The 27,607-nt window shown below is 50.9% G+C and overlaps 1 protein-coding gene across 4 annotated transcripts in view; it reads left to right on the forward strand.

The window, feature by feature from the left end:
- Nucleotides 1-27,607, forward strand: part of COL15A1 (collagen type XV alpha 1 chain) — a 97,489-nt gene that overhangs the window by 25,281 nt on the left and 44,601 nt on the right. For 2 of the 4 annotated variants that reach the window (XR_012506447.1, XM_074361891.1), the window contains exons 3-11: nucleotides 7,594-8,141; nucleotides 9,344-9,418; nucleotides 11,150-11,230; nucleotides 15,839-15,986; nucleotides 19,124-19,233; nucleotides 21,496-21,642; nucleotides 22,913-23,065; nucleotides 25,092-25,241; nucleotides 25,773-25,913. Coding sequence is in view for 3 of the 4 variants with exons in the window: in XM_074361891.1 (XP_074217992.1) it covers nucleotides 7,594-8,141; nucleotides 9,344-9,418; nucleotides 11,150-11,230; nucleotides 15,839-15,986; nucleotides 19,124-19,233; nucleotides 21,496-21,642; nucleotides 22,913-23,065; nucleotides 25,092-25,241; nucleotides 25,773-25,913 (1,553 nt within the window). In the remaining variant the exon portion in view is untranslated. The remainder of the gene's footprint in view (nucleotides 1-7,593; nucleotides 8,142-9,343; nucleotides 9,419-11,149; nucleotides 11,231-15,838; nucleotides 15,987-19,123; nucleotides 19,234-21,495; nucleotides 21,643-22,912; nucleotides 23,066-25,091; nucleotides 25,242-25,772; nucleotides 25,914-27,607) is intronic. The other 2 variants (XM_074361892.1, XM_074361893.1) reach the window with 2 other exon arrangements.

Genomic DNA, 27,607 nt, shown 5'->3' on the forward strand with positions numbered 1-27,607 from the left:
ACGACTCATGTGTGGTCCCAGAGGGCAGAGTTAGGCTCGGCCAGGTGGGTGGGAGCTACAGGGAGACATGCCTCAGCTCACCAGGAGGAAGAAGACTTGAGAGTTGCCCCACAGAGGTCACGGTAGCCCGGAGGAAAGAGCTCCTGGACAGGGGAGGTGCACAAGCAGATGGGCTTTCAGGAGGGGGTGCGATGGAGGAAACTCCTCCAGATGGTGAGCTGCACTCATTCTGCATAGAGTCTGTGGCTTGGTGAACTCCCAGCTTCCTGTCTGGGGAAGCGTGAGGAAGGGAGGCCATGGGCTGGGAAGTCTGATTTCAATACACCCAGAGTCCTCAAGGCCACCTCCCTGTACGGTGTCCACAGGGAAGGGAAAGAACAGTTCTCAGAAGATACAAGAATGTCCCTCTCCCAGGCAAGATGGCCTGAGAAGGAGTCAGGTATTGGGGACCTCCTCTCTCCCCAGGGGGCGAGTGCAGGGAAACCCAGGACAGAGCAGCCCTGCTGGGGACCCCAGGGCAGCCACCCCCACTTCACCTATACACCCTCAGCCTGCTGGCTCCGCTCCAGCCCCAGGCCATGGCGACAGGGAATCATCTGGAGCCCTGAGCCCTGCCCCCGGTGGAAGAACATGAACCAACTTTAAGGAGTCAGTGAGTCCCCGTTTAAGCTGACTGAAGTGTTCTTTAGTCTTCACAGCTGCGGGTGGAAATGGGAGAGGGAGGGGACCCCTTTTGCTTTCCCAGGCAGCCGGTTGTAGGAAAGGGGCAGAGGATGGGAGGGAGGCACTTGGGTTCTCCTCCTGGCTTGTCCACAGCCCCCCACGTGACCTCAGACCTGCTCCCTTGGGTCCCTGCCAGACCTGACTCTGAGTCCCAGTTGTTGGGATCCCAGTTCTCCCAGTTTCCCCAGGCACAGGCAGTGTCCCTCACAGCTGCCGCCCAGGAAGTCTTCCTTGGGTTTCGTGGAGGTGCAGTTCTCCATGTCGCCACCAGGGGCCGCCGCTGCACATGTTCGGGGGTGTCCTCAGCCTCCCTGTCTGGCTTCTCTGCAGCCCTCTTTGACCTAGAGCCAGAGGAATGCTCCTTAGCCTCTTTGGGCTTTAAATGCTAACAAGCACGAGCACTGGGCCCAGGTCCCAGATATTCATCTGTGAGATGGAGCTTTGCAAAGCCAGATACAGTTCCCAAAGGAGGCAAGCCTCCATAGCCCAAGGTAGCCCCAGGCACTGCCTCAAGACCCCACAGATGGAAGGGCTGAACTAGCCCATTACACAGAAGGAGAAACTGAGACCTGGATGAAGAGGAGAAAGGCCAGCTGTGCTGGAGTCTGTGGCTGAGAGGAGGAGAAGGAAGAATTCTGAGTTTTCACCTCTTCTGGCCAGGTGGCTGTCATCTCTGTGGAAGGAAAACCTGGACCCTGCCCTGTTTGTTTCTTCATTGCTAGGATTCTGCCTTGGTTTCCATGGAAACTGGCTTTGGACCCCTGGGAGGAAAGTCACACCATATGGTAACTGTTCAGATTTTCCTCTGCCCAGTCCATCTCTAAAGCCATCTGAGTCCTCCTTCCTGTGCTCTCAGGAGGAGCTGCCCCAAAGTTGTGCTCAGGAGCCTGAACCAAAGACTTGAGGAGCGTGAACCCCAGTTGCATATGTCTGTCCCCTTTCCTCAGGCCACAGCGGCAAGTGCCTGCTCCATGCCAAGCCTTGATGTGGATATTTAAAGGAGGGGGTGGTGCTGCAGCTCTATGTATAGGGTGGAGACTTGATCCTGAGGGCACTGGGGAGTCATTGAAGGCTTTGGAGCTTGTGAGTAGCATGAATGGATGACTAACTGAGACACCTCGATCATGAGCTTCTTGAGAGCCTGCATTCTGGGTTCAGCTTTATACCCCCAGGGGCACACAAGGCATGATGTGAGGGCTTCATAAGTGTTATCAAATTCACAAATTGGAAAAGTAGGTTGAAGAACGCCCATTGGAAATGAAGCTATGCCTATGCATTAATGAAGGGAGAGATTAAGACTGAGGTCAACTGTCCTAAAAGAACCTAAAAGAATTATCTTTGGAGAAGTGTAGCCCTCTCCCTCAAAGGGTCCCGAGGTTCCTGAGGCCAGAGAATTCAGTGATCGGACCCCCACTAGCACTGCCCCGTCCAATTTTGCCCCTCCAGGATGGTGGGATGTCTTCCCGCCAGCTGTGATCTCCACCCCCCTTCCCACCCAGCACAGAGCCATCCCAGGACAAGCCTATGGACCAAGTTGCTGAGCCTGTTTGTCTTGGCTCCATGGCTTCTCTTCTCTCCCTGGTGGCCGCCTGAGCAGGTGGCCCTCCTGCTTGAGGCCAAGGGGAAATGAGCCAGCGGGCCCAGGCGCAGCCCTGAGCATGGGTCACTCCAGGCCAGGGGTCGCTCCCTGCCACGCCATGCCACGCCGTGGGACAGTGAGGGTGGCGGTGGGGGCACGGGGGGAGCTGAGAGCACTGCTGGGCTGATTGGGCTTCTAGATTGTGGCTTGGCTCCCCCGCTATGGTTGACCCAGGGGAAGCAAGGCCTGGTGGCTGCACACTGGTCTTCCCTTGCAGCTGAGGCCCAGGCAGCAGCGGGCAGGATTAGGAAGGGATCTTTTGGCAGACTTTGGTTTTGGCTAAGCTTGTGCCTTTGAATCGAATGAAAGACGAATTGCTACCATTTGTTGAGCACTTGTATTTTCTACCCATCATCTCATTTGGTCCCCATCTGTGAGATGGGTGGGATGTTCCCACATCACCAGTAAATTATCCACCCATGAGCTGCTTGCTTGGTAAATGGCAAAGGCTGGATCTGAACCCAGCTCTGTTCAACGCCAAGGCAGTTCTCCTCCACAGGCTAACTCTTTTGCCTACTCTCCAGCTGGCCTGCCAACCACCTGTGCCTGGCGGGGCTGGGGCAGCCCGGGGGTCATGGGAGAGGCACAAGCTCTGGGTCACTTGTCGTTTCAAATCACCCCAAGGCAGAATCACACCTCCCCTCTATGCAGCCTTGCTTCACTGCTCCATCTGCAGCTTCCTGGCTGGGTCTCCTGGTCATGGAACTCTTTCCTTAACCATCCATTTCTCCCTGAACCCCTCCCTGTCCCTTGACACCACTTAGAAATAAGTCCCTGGAGGAGAGGCTCTGGCCATTTACTCCCTGTGGAACCACACATTCTGCAAACCTGGAGCATCCCACCAGGAAGGGGCTTCCCCTCCTGATCTCAGTAGGAGAGAGGGGGGAGCTGGAGGAAAGGCTTTCACTAGATGAGATGGAGAAGAAAGCAAAGCTATCAGCAGGGTACTCACAGTTTTGTTTTGTTTTTATCTTTAAACTCTGGAAGGGAGAAAAGAAATCTCAATGGGGTGGTTCCTTTTATTTCTATTTCTGTTCTTTTCACTTTTTTTCTTTCTTTTCTTATAAAGATGGACTATATTTGAGTAAGGAGAAAAATGAAGAAAAGGTTTTATACTTTCTAAAAGGGGATGGAAGGAGTTAATGTCTTTAAAAATATGTAAATGTCTGTATTTTTCACACCGTGTTCTTGGGGTAAAATTCAAAAAGTACAAAGGAGTATCTAGTGAAAAGAAAGTCTCCTGTTGTCCCCCAGCCACCAGCTCCCTTCCCTGGAGACCGTCTCTGGTCCCAATTTCTTGTCTCCTTCTACAGATACTCTAATAGATATATTAAAATACATTTTTTACATTTATGTAATATATGTAATATGTGTCTTTCCAGCTGATAGCAATTCTATTCTGCACCTTGTTTTTCCTGTTTGTTTTCTGATTAATACATTTGTGTCCTATTAGTGTCTAAGGAATCATATCTTACTAAAGGCTGCCTTATATTTCATTGTACAGATATAGCAAGAATTATTATTTATTTAACCGTTCCCCAGGATTTCCAGGATGGAATGGTTTAAATATATTTAGATACATTTTAAACAATGCTACCATGGGTATTCTTGTTGAGTGCTTTATATTTCACGTATGTACCTTTATCTGTTTTAAAAATTCATAGAAGTGTAACTGCTGGGTCAAAGGGCACAAGTGCACTTGTAATTTTGATAAATAATGTCAGAGGACCCCTCGCATAGATGTTATGCCAATTTACGGTCCCACCAGCAAGGCGTGCGATGACCTGTTTCCTCAAGCTCTTATCAAACAGTGTTATCCACCATTCTGATCTTTGCCAATCTGCGAGGGAAAATGGTATCTCTGTAGTCTTACCTGGTATTTCTCTTGTTATGAGTGAGGTTGAGTATCTTTTCATATGTTTAAGAGCCATTTTTTTTTTCTTTTACTGTGGAAAGAATTTTGTATTCTTTGCCCATTTTTCTATTGGGTTGTTGCCCTACTACTTATTGGTTTGCTTCATATATTAGGGTAACTCGTTTGTTGTCTGTGATATATGTAGCAAATATTTTTGTCCAGTTTGGGATTCTGTTTGACACTGTGGGGATTTATTTTTGCTGTGAAGAACTTAAAAAAATTTTGGTGTAGTTACATTTAACCAAAATTTCCAGTCTTTCTATTTTTGCCTTCTGGAGTTTGTCATACTTTAATTTCTGTCTTAATGCCAGTTGCAAACTGGACAGGAAAAGCTTTGGACTGGGAATCAGATCAGTTTATAGCTGGCAAATGCCTTCCCTTCTTTAACCTCAGTTTTGCTTTCTGTAAACTGAGGAGGTTGGACTTCTTTCATTTATTTGTTCACTTTTTATTTCATTCGTTCCTCAGCGCTGAGCTGGGCATTGGAAACACAGAGATGAGTGGTCTGGTCTATGTTCTCATGGTCCAAGGGGGAGAGAGACACGTGACCCAATGGGGACCTGCAGTGTGCCAAGGGTGAAGATGGAGGACCCCAGGATGTACTGAGGGGGTGTCTGATGCAGCCGTGGGAGGAGGATGTAGCTCAAGAGGTGAAATAAGGGACTTCAGGGGAGGCGAGGCTGGCCTGAGTCTTGAAGGATAAGAAGGGGTTATTCTGGCAAAATAACTGGTGGGGTGCGGTGAGGGGGGTGGCCAAGGGGAAAGTAACTGATGTAGATGGAGGAGGACCTGTGACAGCAAGGAGCACCGAGGGAGCGGTGTCCGGCATGTTGGAGAGTCAGGAGTGCGGTGGAGTCTAGACCGCAGAGGACTCTTGGGCTGCTGTGACCCTGAGGGCCACGAATGGCCACGACGCCTTCTCAGCGGGACCTCAACATGATCAGATTTGTTCCTTTGTTGAGGCTGGGATAATCATTTTCACTAAAGTATTGTGAAATATTTTCTATGATGCTTTTTGTAAAGAATGCTACTATGAACACTTCTTTTGAATGTCACCTAGTTTAAGAAATAAACATTATCACTATAGTTGACAGACCCCGTGGGCCATTCCCCAAATCCTATCTCTCTGCCTCCACTAAATGTTGACAAGAACACACTTCTGGTGAGCATGTAAAATGGCATGTTTGCATCTTCACCATAATTAAGATGATAATTGCATGAAAAAAGAAATGGTAATTATGTGATGTAAGTGTTAGCTAATGCTAGGGTGGTAATCATATTGCAATTATGTAAGTGTATCAAATCAACACTTTGTACACCTTAAACTTACACAGTGTTATATGTCAATTCTATCTCAGTTTTTTAAAAAAATGGCACAGTTGCTTAAGAGAACAATTTAGCCACGCTCAGTGAAGGCGCAGATGCACGCGCCTGTATCATCCAGTAATTCTACCCCTAGGTGGTGGAATTACCTACACAGCTAAGCACAAGGAGGTGTGTATAACAAAGTTTATAGCAGTAGTGATTGTAGTAGTGATGGAAACCTCACTTTCAGAACCATCAGCAGAAAAGGGAACTGATCCATAGTGGCTTATTTATACATACAATACTGCTATGAAAATGGGAGACTGGGAACCACATGTCTCAACAGGGGTGAATCTCAAAAATACAATGTTGAGTGGAAAAAAAAAAGTACCAGAATCCTTGCATCATGCCAACAATTATATGAAGTTAGAAGACAGGCACACAGTTCTGTGTTCTGTTAGAAACCCATGTAGTAAACTACTCATGTAGTAAACACACAAAGGTACGCATGGGGCTGAAAAACACCAGATCCCCCAGAGTGGCTGCCTCTGGGGCGTGGGCAGGGGGATAGGATTAGGGAGATTGTGAGGGCTTGAGCTGAACTGATATTATCTTTCTGAAGTGTAGTGGGAGGCACATGCCTGTTCCTCATGTTTTTCTTTCTTAGAAAATGTTAATCATATATTTTATTTAGCCCAGTATTTCCCCAGATTATCACTTCAACATTAATCAATAAAATATATTACACAAAATGAATATTTTACATTCCTTTTTTCAAATATTCCTTTTTCAAAGTCCAGTTTGTATCCACTGTCCCACCTGCCAGGCTTCTGTCTGCCTCTCTATGGGACCTGCCTTCCTGTCTCATCACCTCAGCTGCACGTGGGTGCATGTCCCTGCAAACCAGCCGGCAGCCTTCTCCCAGGGGAAGGGAGGACTCAGGCTCATGAGCCTGGGGTCCTTTCTGGGAAGCATAATGGTGCCCTATTATCTCTCCCCCAAAGGGTAATGGTTAGCAGCCCAGCCTCTGGAGTCAGATGCTCCGGCTTTGGACTCCAAATGGACTTCCTTTGGGCAAATCTTAACTTCTCTAAGTTTTCTCTGAAGCAGAATGGGGATAATAGGACCTACCCTCACAGAGTTGCTGTGAGGAGTGAATGAGCTAATGTATGTGCAGAGGAGCGAGCAGAGCCTGACGCAGAGTGAGAGCCCAGGGAACGCAGATGATGACGGTCCTGATGATAACCATAGTGACGAAGTGTGATGACGATGACGCAAACTTCAGTTGTCCTGATGTCTGGGAACTCTTTACTTTGTCCCTGCTTTTGTCCCACACCCTGAGGCACTTAAACAGTAGATCTCAATCAACCAGAACAAAATAAACCTATCCACTTTTAAAGAAAGAAATGGGGAAAAAATCCCCACATTGACGAGGGAGCATTGTAGGAATATTCTTTGGAGTTTTTTTGTTTTGTTTTGTTTGGGGGAGGAGGTAATTAGGTTTGCTTGTTTGTTTGTTTGTTTAACGGCGGTGCTGGGGATTGAACTCAGGACCTTGTGAATGCCAAGCATGCACTACCACTGAGCTATAACCTCCCTCCAGAATATTCTTAAATGTTTTCAAAACTGCACATCATGACTTGTTAGTGGGTAATGAAATCAATTTGGCAGGTTGTTTCCAGCATGTTTTTAGTGAAATAGAAGAGAAAAAGAATTATTAAACAGAAGGGGAAATATCAGAATGCCTGGTAAGTATTAAAAGTTAAATAATATTTTATGAAACATTTGTTTCGGTGTTACAGATGTGTATTTGTCTAAACGTGCACATTGGATTGCAATTTAAATACATTTTTCACTGTGGGTTGTTGTCAAAAAAGTTTGAAAAACAGTAATTATGAAACTCCAGTGGGTTCCCAAAGGATCCCATTTCGTTCGTGACATCTCTTCCTCAGTTCCAAGCAAAGTAGAATCTATGTGTGAAGCGTGGTCTCCTCTCTCTTCCTTCCTGCAGAATTGGCTTCCCAGGGCCACCTGGACCTCACGGAGCTCATCGGCGTCCCGCTCCCCTCATCCGTGTCCTTTGTCACCGGCTATGGCGGCTTCCCGGCCTACAGCTTCGGGCCTGGAGCCAACGTTGGCCGCCCAGCCAGGACCCTCATCCCGCGCACCTTCTTCAGGGACTTTGCCATCAGCGTGACGGTGAAGCCCAGCAGCGCCCAAGGAGGAGTGCTCTTTGCTATCACAGATGCCTTCCAGAAGGTCATCTACCTGGGCCTGCGGCTCTCGGGCGTGCAGGATGGCCATCAGCGGGTCATCCTCTACTACACAGAGCCTGGCTCCCAGGTGTCCCACGAGGCTGCCGCCTTCCCGGTGCCCGTGATGACCCACAGGTGGAACCGCTTTGCCGTGGTTGTCCAGGGTGAGGAAGTAACCCTCCTCGTGGACTGCGAGGAGCACAGCCACGTCCCTTTCCCGAGGTCCTCCCGGGCCTTGACCTTCGAGCCCAGTGCAGGAATCTTCGTGGGCAACGCAGGAGCCACGGGGCTGGAAAGATTCACCGTGAGTCCGAATCCTGTGGATCAGGGGGTTGCTGGACTCTGTACAACAAACACGAGCAGCCATTCTTTTTGTATTTTATGTTTTAAATTATTAATTAACTAATTTATAATGGAAGTACTGGGGACGGAACCCAGGCCCTGATGCATGCTAAGCATGTACTCTACCATTGAGCTATACCCTCCCCACCAGCAATTCTTGTTATTAGTTTATTCTTATGTCGTCAAAAAGGCATCTATGTATGGTGGGAAGAAAGCTAGGCCTGGAACAAAAAAACCTGGATTCCAGCCCTGAGTTTTCAGTTTAGCCTGAGGATTTTAGAAAGTACCTGGATTCTCTGATCCTCTCTGTGTTGTGGGTTTTTTTTTTTTTTTCTGTAAGTGGGGATGAGAAAACTTGGGCCATAGGGTTGTGGAATCACGTGAGCCAGCCTATGTGAAAGCATTTTGTATGTTTTAAGGTGTTATAAAAAGGGTAAGGCTTGTTATCTCCTTTAGTGACTTTTATCTTTGGAAAGGGGTGGTGGTTGCGTGTGAGTAGTTTCTGCAGAGGTGCACTAGCGGGAAGGCCAGAGTGTGAGGTGCTTTCTCTCTCTCCTTTTGGACAGTATGCCCTGAAAAAATACTGGAAAACTGATTTTACTATCAATGGGCTTTTATGAATTCTAAAGCAAATCCCTAGGTTACTGTAGTTACTCATGTAGTCAGCACGTATCCTTACTGATACCTGCCCAACTGATTCAAGACAGGTCATAGAGAACGGACTGTCAGGTGTGGTGAGGGGAGGCGGGAGTGGAGGCAGGGAGGCTGGTCGAGAGCTACGCTGGGGACAAGTCCTTCCAGCTGGGAAGCTTTGAGCCACGGGAAGGACACTTTTTGGTGGAGGAGGTGTGCATTTGAGGGCTTGCCACTGACAAGCTGGGGACCTGGGGACAAGTTAGGAGGCTGCTGTTAGCTTGTGCCTTGAACACCGTGCTCTCCAAGGACCTCTCTAGTTAGCAGCGCTCATGTTACAATGGCCTGGGGAGAGTCCCCCTAAAGGAGAGTGAGCCTGGAGGTGGCTTCGTTTCCTTGTCTCGGCTGCGGGCAGCTCTTCTCACGCCTGCCTTTTACTTGGCTTTTCTCCTTTACAAAAACAGTCGTGTCTCCCATGGGTGCTCACGCTGCAGATGTGGCTTCTGACCCCTCCCCTCTGCCTTTTCCCAGGGCGCCATACAGCAGCTCACCGTCCACCGCGACCCCAGGACTCCCGAGATGCTGTGTGAAGCTGAAGACTCCTTGGTGAGCCCCTCACCCCACCCCAACAGTGGGCCCTGCGGGCCCCAGCAGCCAGTCAGCCAGACAAGGCCCCCAGGCAATTCTTCACCCCCGACGTCATGGAGTCTCTGAAATCTCTCATCTTGGCAGGCGCTGCCTCAAGTCCTATTTTGGGCTTTTTGGCTTTATTATTATTTTTAAGAGCTTCAGCCATCTCTTTGGTGTGTGTTGGGGGGAGGCAGGTTGTGTTTCTTCTAAGGTGTTAGGTTCTTCCGTGGCTGTGCCAGTCAATGAAGTGGCCTGGTTTCCAGACTTCCTGCCAAGAAAGGGTGTCAGGATTCTAAAATCAAAGTTAAAACTCTTAAGACATTCTGGGTGTAAATCCTTATGAAAATAAATCTAAATTTAGCTTTTATGCTTGGCAAATGAACCATTTCCTCCACTGGGGGAGTGGTAGACAGGGTGGGTGGTTAAGATGGGTCCTTTCCCCGTCCCTCCCTCCCTTCCTCCCTCCGGGATTTACTGAGCATCTGCTAGGTGACAGACCTGGGGAGATACCGGCGATAAAGGGATAAACTGGGAACTGCCTTCATCCTCCAGATGCTGACTCACACTTACACACTCAAATGCAGTGACGGAGCTGAGGGTAACTGGTCCTAAGACCCAAACTCTACAGGTTGGGTGGGGGCAGGAAGGTGGAGGAGGAGGAACTGGGACCCAGTTGGAGAGGAGTTGATGCCTGACGAGTGACAAGCCAGCGTCAGCCAGGTGAAGAAGAAAAGGTGGTCCAGGCAGGAGCCATGGCATGGCACAGAAAAGCCAGAGGAAGGCGGAATGTGGCCGATTCCCAGAGTTTCTGCACCTCTTTGGGTGCTGTCAGCCCCAAAGCTAAACATAAGCTGATTTCATTCATTTAGTAAAAAATGCTGATTGCCTGTGGTCCTAGGACCGGGGATGAGATAAACAAGGTCTTACTGTGTAGCACAGGGAACTGTATTCAATAGCTGGTAATGGCCTATTATGATAAAGAATATGAAAAGGAATATATATATATATATATATATGAATCACTATGCTGTACACCAGAAATTAACACAACGTTGTAAATGGACTATACTTCAATTAAAAAAAAATGCTAACAGTGTAGTTGGAGAGCCCTCAGAGGTGGACCTTGGCTCTGTGAGAATATCTGCTCTCCTTGAGGCCATGCTCCTGGCCTGGCATTCACTCATATGACGCTGAGAGAAGGGGAGCCTTGTGTGCATGGATTCCTTCCTCTCTGCATGTTAGTATTGGACAAATAGAAATGACCCAAGGGTCCACGAGTCAGCTGCAGAACCATGGCATGCGGGTGTCCCGGCTGCCGTTAGAGGGCTAACTGTGCAGATGAGCTAGCAAAGGGAGGACGCACTTCAAACGTAACGGTTCCCAGCGTGAAATTCCAATGACAGCCATGCAAAGATTGGGAGGCCCTTTTGACAGAGATTCAGGGCACCTGGACAGAATGCAAGTAGGTATGTTGGACTGTCTGTTGATTATAGTTTTCTGTCTGTTTGAGCAATAAAATGATGAAGGAAACAAAAAGAATAGCCAAGATGCGTGCTCTGTCCTCCATCCCACTCTCTCTGCCTCTGTCCATCTCCGTCTCTCCCTCCTTCCCTTTCCCACACTCACTGTTCCTCCATGGGAGTGGTTCCTGTGACTTGCCCAGTTAGTTGTAACCTGCTCTGCCTGGCATGATTTGTCTTCATACAGGCATCGGGAGAGACCAGCGGGCTTCAGGAGACAGACGAAGTGGCTGAGATCTTAGAAGCTGTCACCTTCACTCAAGCCCCGGTGAGTACTGGGTGCTGTGCTGTGTCATCTTGATCGGCTTTTAGGAGGCTGGGGGTTATCGGAGAGCCCAGAGCGCTGGTCTCCATTCTCAGATCTGTGACTTCATTGGATGGCTCACCTGGGGAGGTCAAGAGAAGACTGGCCAATGGATGTTTTGCAAAATCCCCAGTACACAAGAATGCTGTTGGCTGGGTGCTACTTTGTGCTGTGGCCATGAGAGGGCTGTCCAAAGGCAAACGTTGCACTCTGTCGCCTCCCAGCTGTGTGAACTTGCGTGACTTACTCAGCCCCTCTGAGCCTCAGCCCCTTTTCCATAATGCAACAAACAGTGTGCTATCTCATAGGGTTGTTGTAAGGTTAGAGGAGGCAGTGCAGGGGAGGTCTCAGCCCAGTGCCTGGCACAAGGGCAGCAGCCCTGAATGGTGGCCATTGTCACATTTGCTCGGGGCTGTAGCTGTAAGAAGGAAGTCAGGAACCCCATTCCTGTGAGACGCAGAGTCCTCCTAGGAGCTCGCTTCTGGCCCCATGGGAAAGGCAGCCATGCTCCCAGTGGTGTGGGCCTCTTCCCTCCTGGGAATGTGCCCTGTGGCAGAGACAAGGAAGTGGTTTTAAAAGCACTGAATCAGACCGTGGAGACACTAAGGGGCCTGTTTTAATGAAAACAGCCAGTGGTGTCTGAGTCATTGAACACAGAAGCCCCAGCAATCTCCTTGATTGGCCTGTCTCAGTCCATAAACTCATCTCTGACAGAAGAAAGCAGAGAGATGGAAATAAGGCAGGGGCTATAAATTGTAGACCTCCAGTGGCAGAGGTGTGGGTAGGACAGAACAGGACCAGAGTCTGTTCGCATAGGAGGGACTGAGAGGTCACCTCTTTCTATACAGAGGTGTACAGAAAACTGCCCTTTGTACAGTTGGGCAAACTGAGGCCCAGAGTGAGAAAGAGACTTGCCCTAGAGCTGAGCTGTTCCCTTCATGCCCCATCCAGGGTTTAGGCCATGAACCTGTGCTGCTGGCCTGGGCAATGTTGGAGAGGTGCACCCCCAGGGCCACAGCCAATTTGGAGGCAGCTGGGATGGAGAATGTCAAGGGTCCAATGTGCCCACCTGGATGGTGACTGGGGCATGGCTTCTCTGGGCAATGTTACAGCCCTGTGTGCCCATCAGCCCTTGGCCACCACATTGGTGTGTCCAGGGCACAGGGCAGGAGGGCACAGGGCAGTGGTCCCTTGGGCTTTCTAGCCTGGTGCTGCCCCCCAGTGTACCAGTCACAGCCAGGAGTGAGGCTGACTCAGGCAGAGATGCTAATAACCCATGGTGGCCCTGAGGGAAGGACAGGAAAGGGTGGTGGGGTCTGAGAGCATGAGATGACCATGAGGTTTTAACCCCAGGGGAGGCACAGAGGCATCTGGGAGTGTAGAGATTTGCCCGAGGCTGCCCAGCCTACAGGCTGCAGAGCTAGGTCTGCAGCCGGGCCCAGGCCACTGTCAGTCACATCGCAGCCAGCCAGCGGGGCTTCCCCCTTTCACCAGCTCCTGGAAGGGCCCGTGGCTCCCCTCCCTGGCCGCCCCCTCCAGGGACGGGGAATTTCCCTCTTTGGCTCAGACGTTCCCCTCCCCTCTCTGTCTGGCTTCTCTCTTGGAATGAATCTCACTTCCCTGTCCTCACCCTTTCCAACCTGCCACTCTCCAAGACACAAGCCATGACCAGCAAACTGAATCACGGTCAGGGACTTAAAAGCCAGCCCCTCCTCGCCTCCTTCCCCATTTAGGGTAGGAGTCCCTGTTCCCTCATTCTTCCCCCTGCTAAGTCAGCATCTCCTGACACACCTTTCCATTTCTGGGAAGTTCTATCTTTGCTGAGTTAGAATTAATACCCTATGGTTCTCAGCCCTGGCTGTGCATCAAAGCTGGGGAGGGGCGGGGGCATGTGCAGAGAGGGAGGTGCTGGGGGAGAGTCTTTAAAAAAGCCTCTTGCCTGGGCTGCATACCCGGACATTCAGATTCAGTCGGTCTGGAGAGAGGTCTGAGAGTCTGTTCTTACACGAAGCTCTGTAGGTGATTCTGATCCACAGCGGACCTCTCTTCCAGCTACACCCAAATGCTCTCAGTTTCCTAGCACACCAAGCCCTTCACCCCTCGCCCATGCCTTGGCTCCTGCAAGTCTGTTTGCCCGGAGGGCCCCTGCCCACCCCTTCTCTGCTTGCCTATTACCCACTGGTCCTTCAGGATCCCGTCCACAGCCCCTCATTGGAGTCCATGGTCAAGCTTCCCTCCTCACGCTTGGCTCTCACTTCTGCACTCCCAAGTCACATTCAGTCACAGTAGTGGTGTCTCGGCCTGGGTCTGTGTCTTCTCCCTGAGAGTCCAACAGCTTGAGAAGAGATGCCCTTCTTATTCATTCATTTCTGCATCCCAGGGATCAGCCACACTGGTTCTCCATCCATACTAATCCCTGAAAACCAGCAGCCACCTGTTGGAGGCAGGACACCTGACTCTGACCACCGAGGGTCAGCTCACCGGCTCTGCCCTTGAACCCAGGGTTCATGGCTGCCTTGTTGAGAGTTTGCTAAAAGAGGCTTTTAGCTGATAGGCTGGAGTCTGTGATTTCCCAGCCTTTGCCACCTTGAGTTGCTGAGCTCAGCCACCCTGCCCTACCTGCCTTGTCTCAAATCCCAAGTTCCTGCTAAAGCAACTGGGCTTCCAGCCACCAGCAGCCTTGCTCCAGGCTAGACATGAGCTTTCTTGGCACCATCAGGGAGCCATGATGAAGTGTCTTCCCCCGGACCCTTGGCAGGGAGAGGAGAGGAGCTGCCTGGGGCGGGGGTCCTTACCGCCCTGCTAGGTCACCATGCAGCTGCGGGAAACGCAGAGGTCTTACTTGGTCTTCCCAGCGTCTCCTGTGGGGCTGCCTGCTCTCTGCTCCCACTGCTCTACCCTGGTTCCTGCCTTACTCGGCTTCTTTAGTACAACCTGCTGGTGGCCTGCCTAAACCTCAACTCCCCAAATCCATGCTCTCATTGGCACCAGGGTGAACTCCCTGAAGTACATACCTGCTCACATCTCCCCCAGCCTGATACCCAAGGGGCATGTCCGTTGCTCCCAGTTGAAGGCCAGACTTCTCACTGCAGAACCAGCCCCCTCCCTCTCTCTCCTTCCCAGCCTCCATCCCTCTGCTTCCCTCCGTGTTGCCTGCCGAGCACAGGTGGTCAGGCCCTGGCAGTGCTGTGACCTTTCTCACTTCATCGGCCCTTCCATCCGTTTTCTGAAACTCTGTTCATTCTTCAGGGCTCAGCTTCTTGAAGCCATCTATCCCTGCCTCCACCCTGGAGGTTTATAATACAAGAAACTATATCTTTTTTTAGGACACAAATATTCCATATTCACTATTGAAAAAACTATAAGTGTAGATAAACAAACAGGTAATCACCTTTAATAGCAACACCCAGAGAAGGTGACTGTCGAGGTGATGTTCTTTCTCAAAATTTAGAATGCTCTTGCTGTTGATGATAAGTACCATTTATACTGTGGGCCTAGTCCTATGCTGAGCACCTTGCATGTTATACCCTTTAAGTATTCATTATTAGCCCCACTTTACAGAGGAGGAAGCTGAGGCTCAGTGAGCTTATGTGACTTGCCCAACATAACATAGCTAATAACTGGAGAGCTGGGATTTGACCCCAGTTTGATTGGAAAAACTGAACCATTAAATCCTAAATTAGGGGTCCATATGAATCCTCCTTGTTCTGATGGACCAGAGATTCATCACTGGTACCCTGGATTCTGACATTAAGGAAATCACCTTCTGTTATTAGCCAGGATAGGTAAGTGATGGCTGTGGTAAGACACTTATCCTGAGATCTTAGTGTCTTAGTTGCTTCTTGTTCGTATCACAGGTACAGCACTGATCAGCAGAATCCTTCCATTCACGCCCAGCCCCTTGAGCTCAGAAAGTGATGAGACAGACGACTGACAAGCCCTGGGTCACAGGAGCTTCTACCTGATCCTGGGTCTGGGGTTGACTTTTGCTACTGTTTATCAGGATTTCCGCCTAGATCTCTGAACTGCTGTGTTTGCCGCTGTTGGGGTTTTTTTGTGTGTTTGTTTTTTCCTAGTTGGTAAAGGTGGTTAAGACATTGACTGGCTTTAGAAAAGCTACACAGAAGCTGATGTTTCCCAGAAAGGAAACCATACCCTAATCTTTTATTTTCATAGGAATATGTGACCAGTGTGTGCCCGGGATTGGATTTATGCAGCTTTTACTGAGTGCAGCTTCCCCCTTCCTTCCTCCCCCTCTCCCTCTCTGCCTCCTTTCCTCTACCAGATCTTTACTGAGCACCTCTCTGTGCTGGCCTGGGATCCAGGGATCACAGAAATGTGGTCTCTGTGCTCAGAGAGCTTCAGCTGAGAATAGCAGAGTCTTGCTATAAACTGAACAGCATTTCATTACCGTAACATGCATCTTTTTTAGGCCCTGAGAGGTTCACGGTTCTAGATTTCTTCTGGGTTTATTCAGCTCTTGTGGAGACGATATTTTCTCCAATGATACCAACCTCTTTTCTGCTTTCCTGCCAACTAAATCTTTTTGGGTGTCATTTTTCCTCTCTTCAGTCTAGAGAAACAGAAGTGGAACCCATAAACACACCTCCAACTCCATCCCCTCCCTCTGAGGATACGGAGCTTTCCGGCGAACCTGTACCCAAGGGGACCCAGGAAACCACCAACCTGAGTGTCATCCTGCACGGCAGCCCTGAGCAAGGCAAGTCCCTGAGGCACCTTCATAGGTGGTGGGTGTAACGCAGAGCATCTCACTTAACCTTCCTCAACCCCTTGAGGAAGGAACTATAATTATTCTCATTTTACAAATGAGATGGGGAATTTGAATCAGAGAGGTTATGCCATCCAGCTGAGGCTCCACGGCTCATAAATGGCAGAACCCTAGAACCTTTAACCCCTAGACTCCACCCCTCCAGAAGGGCCTAGGGCTTAACAGAAAAGCGTGTGATAATTGTGGCTGCTTATTAAATACTTACTGTGTACCAAGTGTTTATGTCCCCTGTCTCCAGTCCCGACAGCACGTCACCTAGTTGCTAGTATTAGCCAGTATTTTACAGATGGAAAAACCAATGCTTGGAAAGGTGGGTGACGTGCCCACGGTCACACAACTAGTGAATGGTGAGACTGAGCCAGCGCCCAGGCCTGACTCCACAGTCCCTACTCTTTCCGGCCTCAGCCACAGACTCGCCAACTCTCAGAGGATCAGGCCGTCTAAACTCCTGTTGGCACATGGGGGAAGCTAACTGATGGCCAGAGGAGGGCAAGCACACAGGAGGTCAGCGGCAGGCCCTGGGGGCGTGCTGGCCTCCTGGCTCCCCGTCCAGGGCTCTGACCCCTGCCCAGCCATACAGAGAAGCCTTGGCAGAAGTCCAGGATCCTCCAGGATCCCCCAGACAGCAGCTTGACGTGCCCACGGTCTGAGGTCAGCCTGCATTTTCTTCCCTTTATCAGAGGGGTAACCATTCAGATTGAAGTTACAGCCAAACCAGAGCACTGAGATTTAGGTACAAAGTGAAGAACAACCCAGACTGCCCACAGTAGGGATTGATTGGGCAAATTGTATTTCATTCATATGTACAGCCCTGGAATTGGTGACACAAGATTTAATGACCCAGGGACACACTCAGGATGTATTCCATGAAAAAAGCATATTTCAAAACTATATGTGTGCTGTGACCCTAAATTTGAATATATATTATTTAAATCTATATATAGCCATGTAGAGCACTGTGTGTGTGTATGTTAGAATAATGGACAACTAAATACTGTGAGTGGTTATCTCTGGGTGGCAGGATTGTAAGTTTTGATTGTCTTTTTTGTACTTGTGTATTTTACAAGTCTTCTAAAATCCCATGTATCATTCCTTTCACTTCTGCATCAGTAAATAAATGTTATTTTAACAACTAAACTTGGGAAATCAGTGGGTGAGAGAAGGTATATAGTACTGAATAGAAAAAAATTGCATAGTAATTTAATAAAGTCATAATACCAGGGCGTAGAAATCAGGGCGTAGCTGTGGAAAGACTGCTGGCCGAGAGCAGACCCTTTGGACGGAAGCCTTGCTCAGCCACCTATTTGCTGTCAGGCCTAGGCAAGCTGCTTGACATTTCTAAGCTTTGGATTCCTTCACTGTCCACTGGGAGTGTCCACAGCCCCTGCCTCCCGGGCAGAAGAGAGGGTTGAATGCAGCCGCAGTGGGTGTGGAAGTGGTCTGTGAACTGCGCAGGCGATTCTCTGGCCGGGGTGGGGTTTGGGGTGGGGGAGTGGGGGGTGTTATGATTAGGATCTCAGAGGGAGGGGTGGGGTGGGGCCGAGGCTGCAGGGTGAGGACCTCTCCTGGACTAAGGGGCAAGTGCAGAGGAGATGGGACACAGTCTTAGCACAGCTCGCCTGTTCCCTGGGATCCTCCAGAATGCTTCTGTGGCAGACACAAGGCCAAACGGAAACAGCAGACTGGCTGGGAGGTCCCCGTTCTTGTTGAGAGGACAGCTCAGACAGTGAGGAGGAAGGGGCTGAACCCCGAGCCCTGTCCCTGGCTAGGGAGAGCCTACCAGGAGTTTTACTCCAAGGGTCCTGACACCCTCTTGGCCCAGGGCACGCCACCCCAACCTCCATCCCCCGGGGTGGGGACTCAGAGGCCTGAGGTCCCTCCAGCTGCGAGCACAGCACCCCCTGGTGGTCAGAGCAGGGAGGATGTGAGAGTGATTGTGGGGGGCTGACCACTCCTGGGCATTCAGCCTTTTCAGTGCGTGTGGGCGCAGAGTCCCTTGAGTAGTTCAGCATCTTCCCCCGACACTGTCCTTCCCAGGGGACATGCATGAGCACAGTGTGTCTGGAAAGGACTGGCTTCAGGGCCCCTCCCAGCTCTTACTCTCTGTGGGAACTTGTTCCTCCTTTGCAAAATGGAGTTAATAATCATAAAGTGCAAATGTGCAAATCAGAGCAGGACACACACTCTGTGGGGAGACTGCAAACATGGGACTCCTGCCTTGGCTCTGCCCACTGGCTGCAAGGTGGCAGGGAGGTCCTTGTGGGTAGGACAGATGGGCCAGCAGGTGGATGACATGAGGGAGTGCACAGGGCATGGTTAGCCAGGGCCCAGCCCTAACAGGTGGGCATTCATCTTAGCAGAATGTCTTTTTCTTTGCTTGAGGACTCCGTTTGTTTTTTAAATTGCAAAAGAAATGTGTGCTTGTGGTAACAGTTCAATCAGTGCGGAGTTGTATGAACCAAAATAGTAGTTTCCTGTCCTGTCCTATGGAGGAAACCAATATTAAATACTGTGGTTTAGCCAAGTGTGTGTGGTTTATCTGCACACACTCAGATGTACATATCTATCTATTTTATATGTTATATATAATAATTATGTAAATTATAGTGATGATAATATATGCAACGATGATAAAACACGTATACTTTTACAAATACAGACCACACTGACAATGAACATTTATCAACTGCTAACTCTAGGTCAGGCGCTGTCCTCAGTGGTTTTCTTGCATTAACTTTGCAACATATAATCCTCAAAAATGACCCCATGAGATAGGAATTAGGATCCCCTATTTGTAGATGAGGAACCTGAGCCACAGGTTACATGACTTGCTGCAGGTCACATTCCTAGTAAGTGGCAAAGCAGGGTTCCAGTCCAGCAGTGGGTACCAGAGCCTGTGAAGGGAAACCACTGTGTAATTCTGCCTTTTGACGTCTGTTTTTCTGCAACTTTTTCTTCCTCTTAATCCTGTGTTATGGACATCTTTTCAAGTCCTAGGTGCAGAAATACATCATTATTTTTCAGTTGCCAAGTGCAGTTATTAATTAGAGAATGCCTGCTTCCTATAGGGTCTGGTGAGATCCTGAATGACACGCTGGAGAGAGTGCATACTGTGGATGGTGTCCTCGTTACAGACACTGGCTCGGGGGATAGGGGCTTCCCTGATGTCATTGAAGAGGTGAGTGAATGGTACATTTCATTTGATAAGTCTGTAGTACATTTGCTTATTTCAGACTTAACGGTGACTTGTCTCGGGCACCATGTAGAGAGCCACAAGGATTTTAGTTGAACATCATGGAGACTGCCTCCCTCCCGCTGGTACAGAGGAGCAGGAGTCCCAGGGCCCCAGAGGCTCTCCGGGGATGCACCAGGACAGGGAGGAGAGGCAGCGCAAGCTGGTCCTCACACCTGCCCAGAGATGAATGCTGGGTCCTCACCAGGGCACCCACCTCCTTCCTGTTATGAAGATGCACAGCCTCTTCCGCCCTTTGGCAGAATCGGATTAACTGCAGGCATGTCTGCTTTATTGTTTGGTAATTGGCTTTTCCACCTGCAAAGCCAGTTGTTTAAATGCTGGACACAGGAGGATGCCAAATTAAAGCCAGCGTATGATTCTCACTTCTGGCCTCTGCTAAAAACCCAGTGTCCGCTCATTCTCTTCCCTATCCTAGGATGAGAACTCAGACACTTCTGTACTCTCCCAGTCACTATCTGGTAACAGCCTGTTTTCACAGATATTTCCAAAGTCCAGTCCACTATAATATGAAGAATTCAATAGAAATACAACCAGGAGACTGCCAGGGAAGGAAGCATGGTTAGGGATTTCCTCATTTTTTTGCTTCTCTCTCTTCCCTCCCATCACTACCCCCCACCCCCATCTCCAGCAGCTGTTTTTAACATCTGCAGAGTCTGGCCCACCTGGAGGAAAGGGCACATGTGACTGGTCAAGAAGATATCTGATTGCTAGAACATTCTCTCATTCTTCTGTGACTCTCAGAGGTCCTCCTGCAGGAGACCGAGGATCCAAGCTTCCACCCTCTGCTGATCACCCTGATTCTCTACGGGCCCCTTTGGGTGGAGTCCACCCTGGGATGGCTTTAGCTGGCTCCCTTTGGAGGGGTCATATCATTCTATCACCAGGAAAACAGCTGCAGGACAGACACCTCTCTGTCTCCTTCACTCTGGGTCTAGATGGCTCCCTGCTCTTGCCTTTGGTATTTCTCTAGAGGGAATTAAACACCAGTCCCTTTGCCTCCCAAAGTCCACGGACTCCATATCCAGCTCACCAAATGGTTTGTAGTGAGGAGAGGGGAGGGGAAAAGCCACAGCACACTGAGAATTCTCTCCAAAGGAATTCTGACTCTAATCACTCAACCCCTTAACAAATTTGTTACCTGTTCTTATGTAGCCCAGGGGCTGGTGATGGGCTAATGCTGGTGGAGCTGATTCCATTGCACTGTCACTTAGCATGTCCTGCACGAGTGGTCTGCCTCCTCCTTTTAAAATATGCAGGGTACCTGAGGCCTGTGGAATTGTACTTGCCCTTTGCAACTTTAGCTGACATTGAGTCAGAAAAAAAATATCATTTTAAAATCCTGTGCCATCATCTTTTCTCTGTTTTTTGGGACAATATAGTTTGGCAAGGATTTAATATGTTATATGAAAAAAGGGTTCTGTGGTCAAGTAAGGTTGAGAAATGATCTGCTCTTGATTCTTCTTCATACAGGCTCTGAGAAGTCCTGCAACAAAGAAGTCTGTCTAACTTTGACCAGGCTAGTGTTTTTAGTATCCAAAGGAACTACTTTTTGCAACAAAACAAAACCCCACCCAAAAGTAAAAGGAAAAATAAAACAACTGAGTGAAACTGAGATAAAACATAGTTTGGTGACACCAGCAGCCAAAGCTGCTCTCTGTTGCCATGTCCTACATCTGCTGTGCAACCTTCATAGAGTCTGTCTGTGCATTTCCCAAGGAAATGGAGTCACAGGGAAAGAGAGGGGTGACTGGTCTGGAGAAGGCTGAGGATGAGGCTGATGCCTGGGCATCTCTGAAGCGCCGTCATGGATGAAGACATTCATCCTATCCTTATGGCTCCTGGACACATAGGGGAGGTCACAGGAACACAGATAGGTCTAGACAGAAGTGTCCAGCACTGGAGCAGGTGTCTCAGGAGGCAGTGATTTCCCAGTCATTGATGTGGCAAATAGATGCTTGGAATCAAACAGGAGACACAGGTGCTTTGCAGTCCCTCCTGCTACAGGGATTCTGGGACTGTGTGGAGCTGGAGTAACGTCATAGATAAGAAAGTGCTTTGAGGAAATGAAGCTACAGAAATGCAAGGTGCTGGAGGGGTACGGGCAGTCTGTTCGCTCCAGCCACAGGTGCGTGGATCAGGGCTATGGGCAAGTGATGAGGTCCTAAGTGATGCCTTTGTTCCCAGGGCTCACCTACTGAAGAAGGTTTAACAGCAACAGCAGCAGCCGAGGTGCCCATCAGCACTGCCAGGGAAGCAGAGGTCGACATTGTGCCCACCGGGGGACCGAAGCTCTCCACATCCACCAAGGACTCCGGGGAAGGGGTCACTCTGGTAAGCAGCTCAGAGTGCATGCTCTGCTTCACCTGTTTCTGGAGTCTGGGTGGGAGCAGTCGCTGGCCTTCCTCATCTGTCTGCAAAGTGCAGAGTGACAGCCAAGTCCAAGTGGACACTGATTTGGAGGCCGAGGCATCTTTTGACTCACTCAGCAGATGTTAGTGGAGTGCCGTGCTGCACTGGGCACCAGGTGAACAGGATGGACCCAGTTCCTGGGGACAGAGAGGCAGGCGGTGCAATAGGAGAGCACAGGGGAGCACCAGAAGGGGCCCAGAACCCAGACCTGGGGGACCAGGAAGACTTCCTAGGGAAAGGATGCCAAGGGAGAGACCAGGGGGATGCTTAGAAGTGGCCTGGCAGCCGGGAGGGAGACGGTGTCCCAGGAGGTGGGCCAGCTGGAGAAAGGCCTGGAGGCATCAGTGAGAAAATACAAAGTTCTAAAGACGTGCAGCGTGCCTGTGGGGCCTCCGAGACTGTGGGCGCAGGGAGAAGGAACCGAGTGTCCCGCAGGAATGCGGAGTCACTGGAAGGTATTAAAGAAGGGAGTGATGTAATCTGAGTAGGATTTTGGAAAGATCACTGAAATCCTGAGTAGGGTGAGGATGGGGGAAGGAAACTGGAGGCAGGGGGGTGGGTTCGGAGGCTGTGTCTCCATCTGGGCAGGGGGAGGTATTGACTCGCCCTGGGAGTGGCCAACGATTTCAGATCCTGCAAGAGTCCCGGTGAGTAAGGGCCTGGAAAGCTTCCTTTGGATCTGTCCCCGTGACAACTAGTGACCTCGGGGAGGGCAGTTTTAAGAATGTGGGAGGGGTGCAAGGCAGAGGGCATTAAGCTAGGAGAGAGAGGTTCAGGAGGTGGTCTCTGAGGCTAGCCAACCCCATCACCAAGGAAGCTCTGCATTCCAGGACCTGGGTTTTGTCCCAGCACCACGACCTGGGTGCTCAGTGGAAGCTGCACTCTCAGGAGTCATGGAAGGAGGATGGTGGGGACAGTGAGCGCCGAGTCACTAACGTTGGCAGGGGTGCGGGGTGAACCACACAGGTACATGCTGGCCTTGGGGCTCACACCTTGGGCTGTATGCAAGGTCCAGTCTTCCATGTGGGAACACACTCGGGGCAATGGTGTAAGGTGAGGCTGTGGGTGGGCAAGTGCTCTGAAGGCACAAGAGTGACAGGATGCCGGTGCAGGAGGCGCCCTGCAGTCCCCTCCCTCCAATCACAGCACAGTGGATCATGGACGGGGGCCCTTGTGATGTCTTCCTATTCAGGGTCCAGATGATGAAGAAGGTTCGGCAGCGACAGTGGCTGGGGAGGCCGAGGTGCCCGTCAGCAGTGCCGGGGAAGCAGAGGCCAGCAGTGAGCCTACCAGAGGACTGACCTTCTCCATGTCCATCCAGGACCCTGGGGAAGGGGTCACTCTGGTAAGGGGTGTAGAGTGCTGGAGGGTTGAGTTCAGGGCTGGGAGCAGGTCCTGCCCTTCTCAGTGGGCCCATCTCTATTCTGTTCAGCAAATCCAGAGGAACCAGAGTGGGGAGGGCACACCTCTGACCAAATACTCCCTCAGATGTGGAGTTTGCCAGTGCCTGGGTGAGCGTGCTGTGGCCCCTGGAGGCATGGGACTGCACAGGCTGATAGTGGCCCAGTAGGGAGATGAGTGAGTCAGTGAGGTAGGGGTGAGTCCAGGGCTGATACAGGGGTCAGGAGCCAGGGTGTGAGTGGAGGAGGTGTTGGAGGGCACAGCCTGGCCCATTTCTGGGCCCAAGCACAAGCGGTCAGAGGGCAATGGAGGGGCAGGGTGCAGCAGGCCTGGCATGGTCCCAGGGCATGGCCAGGCCTTCTCAGCCCTCTCCTTAGGCACCATGGGGACACTGTTTCCAACTCCTGAAGGCAGGACATGATTATTCCAGGACACTTTGTAAGTCTGTCCTATAATATTATTATACTGGATGTCCTGTAAGTTCTTCAGACTCCACAGATTCAAACCTAGACTCACCTCCACCCCTCCTGTGTTCATTCCTGTCTCAGATGATAGGACCATTGTCCCCCAGTGGCCTTATCCGGAACTCTCCACCCTCTTGCTTACTTCCCACATTCCATCACGTGTCAAGTCTTGCTGATTTTCCCACCTCAACACATCACAGATCTGCCTCTTTCTATCCTCCTCCTGTGCCAGCCGCCTGGACCAAGCCACTGTGTCCCCAGCCCAGGTGATGGCTAAGGCCCCTCCTGGCCTCCTCTGTCCTCTCCCCTGACTCCTCCTGGTGGGGGCAGCTCTCTGCGAGGGGCCTCCCATTGCCCATGCTGCAGACCCTGCTCCCCGACCTGGCCTCCAAAGCTTGCAGGGTCCAGCCTTGCCAGCCTCAGGGACCACATCTCAGGCCACTGTCCCTGCTCTGGATGCTCCAGCCTCACTGACCTCTTTTCAGTTTCTTGAACACGCCACTCTCCTTCCTGGCTTAGAATCTTCCCATTCTCTCTCCTCTCTCTGGAACCTCCCTCCCCTCCTTTAATTCCTGCTTATCCTTCAGAGTTCAGCTCAACCCCCACTTCATCTGGGAGGTGCCTCCCAGGCTGTGAAGTCTCCCCATCAGACACATTCATGGCACCCCGAATTTCTCCTTGGAAGAATGAACTTGTTCACTAAATAAAATAGTTCATTTCTGGCTCCCTACCAGGCTGCAGGCTCTGAGAGGCCAGGGATCGTGTTCATCTTGCTCAGTGGTCTGTCTTCATTCCTGCAGAGGTTGGGGCCTCAGCAGTTGTTTGCTGAGTGAGTGCGGGGTCGTCAGGCTATCCCGTATCAACACTGGCCTTTGAGTCATTCCGCACTTTCCTCCAGCCTTCACCCCGGGTCTGGCGTCCATGCAGGGAAACTTGACGCTGGGGAGCATGTGCCCTGGTCAGGTGACGAGCTCTGCAGGCCACTTGGCCGTTACGTGGATTATTTTAATTAACAAATCGTCATCACCACCACCTTCTCCTCCTTCCTCCTCTTCTCTTTCTTCTCCTTCTTCCCTCATCCCATCCTCCTCCCCTTTCCTTTTTCTTTAAGGGCAAGTCCCTTGTCACAGGTAAGAAAACTAGGGAGCAGTTCCCAGTTCTACTGAGTCCTTCCTTAGCAGAAACTAGAGCTTAACTAGCAGAGCTGTCTGGAAAGAGAAGGGCTCCCTGTGGAGGAGGGGAGCTCCCGTGACTGAGGGTGCGCGGGTTGGGAGAAGGCACTTGGCAGAGGTGTGCTGGGGACTCCTACTGGGGCAGGGAGGGGGTGACCTGGGAGGGGCCTTCTGACCTGGAGTTCTGGGGTTCTGTGGGCTAAGGCGAGGTCCTAGATGCACTGTGGCCATGTGTTTATCTGACAGCCTCGGCGGTGTCCTCCCTGCAGTCACACACCCGCCAACCAGGGGTATGGACGAAGTGGCATGATCCCTTATGCCAGTTTCGTTTCAGGGTCCAATCAGTGAAGAAGGTTTAACTACAGCAGCAGCGGCCTCAGAAGTGCCTCTCATCCCCTTTGAGGAAGAGGAGGCCAGCGGGGTCCCCACCGATGGCCTGGCTCCCCTCACACCCACAGCGGCCCCCGAGCAAGCGATCACTTCTGTGAGTGCCTCCTGGCATCCTCTCTGGCTCACAGCAGGGAGAGAGGTCAGGGTCCTGAGACAGGAGCAGTTTCCAGGCTTCCCAGAGCCAAATGCACATGCAGCTTCGTTAAAACGAATAACTGGGTCAGCACCAACCAGAGGGTGGCCGAGTGTAACTGAAGGAGCATGGCACAGGGGTCAGGGGAGCAGGCTGTGTCCCGACCCTGCCACCCCAGCTTTGTCCAGGGAGAACTTTCTCAGAATGTGGCCCAAAGTTAGATGGGTTGCTGGAGGGAGAGGCAGTGAGCGCCTCTTACTGGGAAGGGGGCTTAGAGGAGACACATGTTTCAGAAGAAGATTATGAGCCTGTGGTTCTCTGAATGTGTTGGCAGTAAAGGGTAATGACAGTCATAGGTAGGAAAGTGCTTTGAAATTGGCCTAGTACCAAGGAAGCACCTGCAAGGACAGTCAACAAAACTCCCTGGCAGCCGTGCGCACATTGCATCGTGGGTGAAGTGACGTGATTCCCCGTGTTGATTTGGCTTCTCAGGGTCCTGGTGATGAAGACTCAGTAGCAGTGGCAACCGAGGAGCCCTTTATGGCATCTGGGGCAGAAGAGCTGGGCAGCGCCCCCCCGGAGGGGCCCCTACTCCCCGTACCCACGGTGGCTCCTGAAAGGGGGGTCCCTCTGGTAAGCAAAGATTTCACTTCCTAAAGAGGAGTGAAGATTTGACTTGGCCAGTCTTACAGAGGGGGGAAAGAAAGGTCAGAGTCGTGGGAGGGGCCTGCCCCTGCCTCTCTCAGGGGTGGGTTTTCATTTTGGTTTGCAAAGTGTGGAATTTGGGCATTTGAGGGTCTTCCAATCTGGGAACACATAAGGAAGCTACAGATGGTAGAGGAAAAAGCAAGAGGTGAAAATCTAGGGCACCTGGCTTTGTGTCCCACATTGCCCACTTCTTCCATTGAAATGAGAACTTTCTAACAGGCAGAGCTGCCCAAAGATACAGAGGCCCCATCTCAAATGTCACGAGAGTCCCATCCTGGAGGTGGGAAGGCTTGTAAGACTTGGCAGGGACTGTGGAGGAAATAGAAGTATCAAAGGTGTGTGTGTATGTTGAGGGGGGCTGGGGTGAAGGTATTCGATTCCCTTCAAATGTGAGTTTCTGTGATTCTGGACTGTAACTGTAGGACCTCATGCAAATCCTTTTCTTTGGGCCTCAGTTTCCTTCCTCATCTGTAAAAGAGGGTGGTTGTGAGTTCAAGTCAGAATGCAGGTCAGGGAATGTTTGGAAAGCTCTGTACACATATGGGAGGTTGTCGCCACTTAAGGGCTGTAACTTTGTCCCTTAGAAATGGGAAACCCAGAGCTGGCCCTTAGCGTGGGCTCGTGTCAATTGGGGAATTAAATTGCCCTTCAAATGTCAATATTTTTAAGAGAAAGTATTCCATTGGTGACCAGCTTGGGCCAGCCAGTTCCCCGAGTAGCCCTTGGTCACACATGCTTTCAGAGCCTTGACTCACGCTACAGGCATGTGGTCCCTCTGCCACAGAGCTCAGGGCTGACCTGGGACAGGAGGGGCTGTGGGAGGGACGTCCGAGAGCCCACTGGGAGTCCTGAATGCCCACTGCTCCACTGGCCCCGTGGTCGCCAATCCCTGTGACTGCCCCTTTATTTAGAATTGCTCGTTCACTCACTGACGTGCTCACTGACTCAGTGCACAGCAACTCAGGGCCCTCGGTCCAGACACTCAGCATTGGGGTGAATTTGACCTCGTTCCTATCCCCAAGGAATTCACAGTCAAGGGGCAGGAAATAAGCCATTTGCACTGACGTTTATTAAGCACTCTGGGTTCCAAGTTGATCTGATTCTGTGCACCTCACCACCCTCGTACAAGGTGTGCCATCTCCATTTTCCAGGTGAGAGGAGTGAGACTCAGGGAAAGAAACATGCTGCTGTGGCAGGCCTCTAAGAGCAGGGCCGGGATTTGAACCCGGGTAAGCTGGCCTGCAGCGAGCTCATGTCCTGGGGCGGCCCCAGGCTGGGAGCCAGGAGGCTGAGGTTCTGACTCATGGTGAGTCTCCATGTTGCCATCTATAAAAGGAGGGGGTGAGCAAGAACTCTGGGTTTTAACCCTCTCTGCATCTTAGAGACACCTGGCAGCTTAGGCCACTGCAGGTGTCTGAGTGCACTGCCAGACCAAGTAAGGAGCCCCTAGTGTCCCAGGGCTCCTGCTCGGAGGAGCCTCTACTGGGCAACTTACGTGGCCCCCACCAGGCTGGCTGTGATGCCTGCGGCTCCCCCCCCACCCCCGGCTCCTGCACTGTGACTCCCTAAACAAAGTCCCCCTGCTCTTCTGCTCCTCACCCCAGGGGACACGCAAACAC

This window comes from Camelus bactrianus, chromosome 4 (genome assembly GCF_048773025.1).
Source record: "Camelus bactrianus isolate YW-2024 breed Bactrian camel chromosome 4, ASM4877302v1, whole genome shotgun sequence".
Taxonomy (NCBI): domain Eukaryota; kingdom Metazoa; phylum Chordata; class Mammalia; order Artiodactyla; family Camelidae; genus Camelus; species Camelus bactrianus.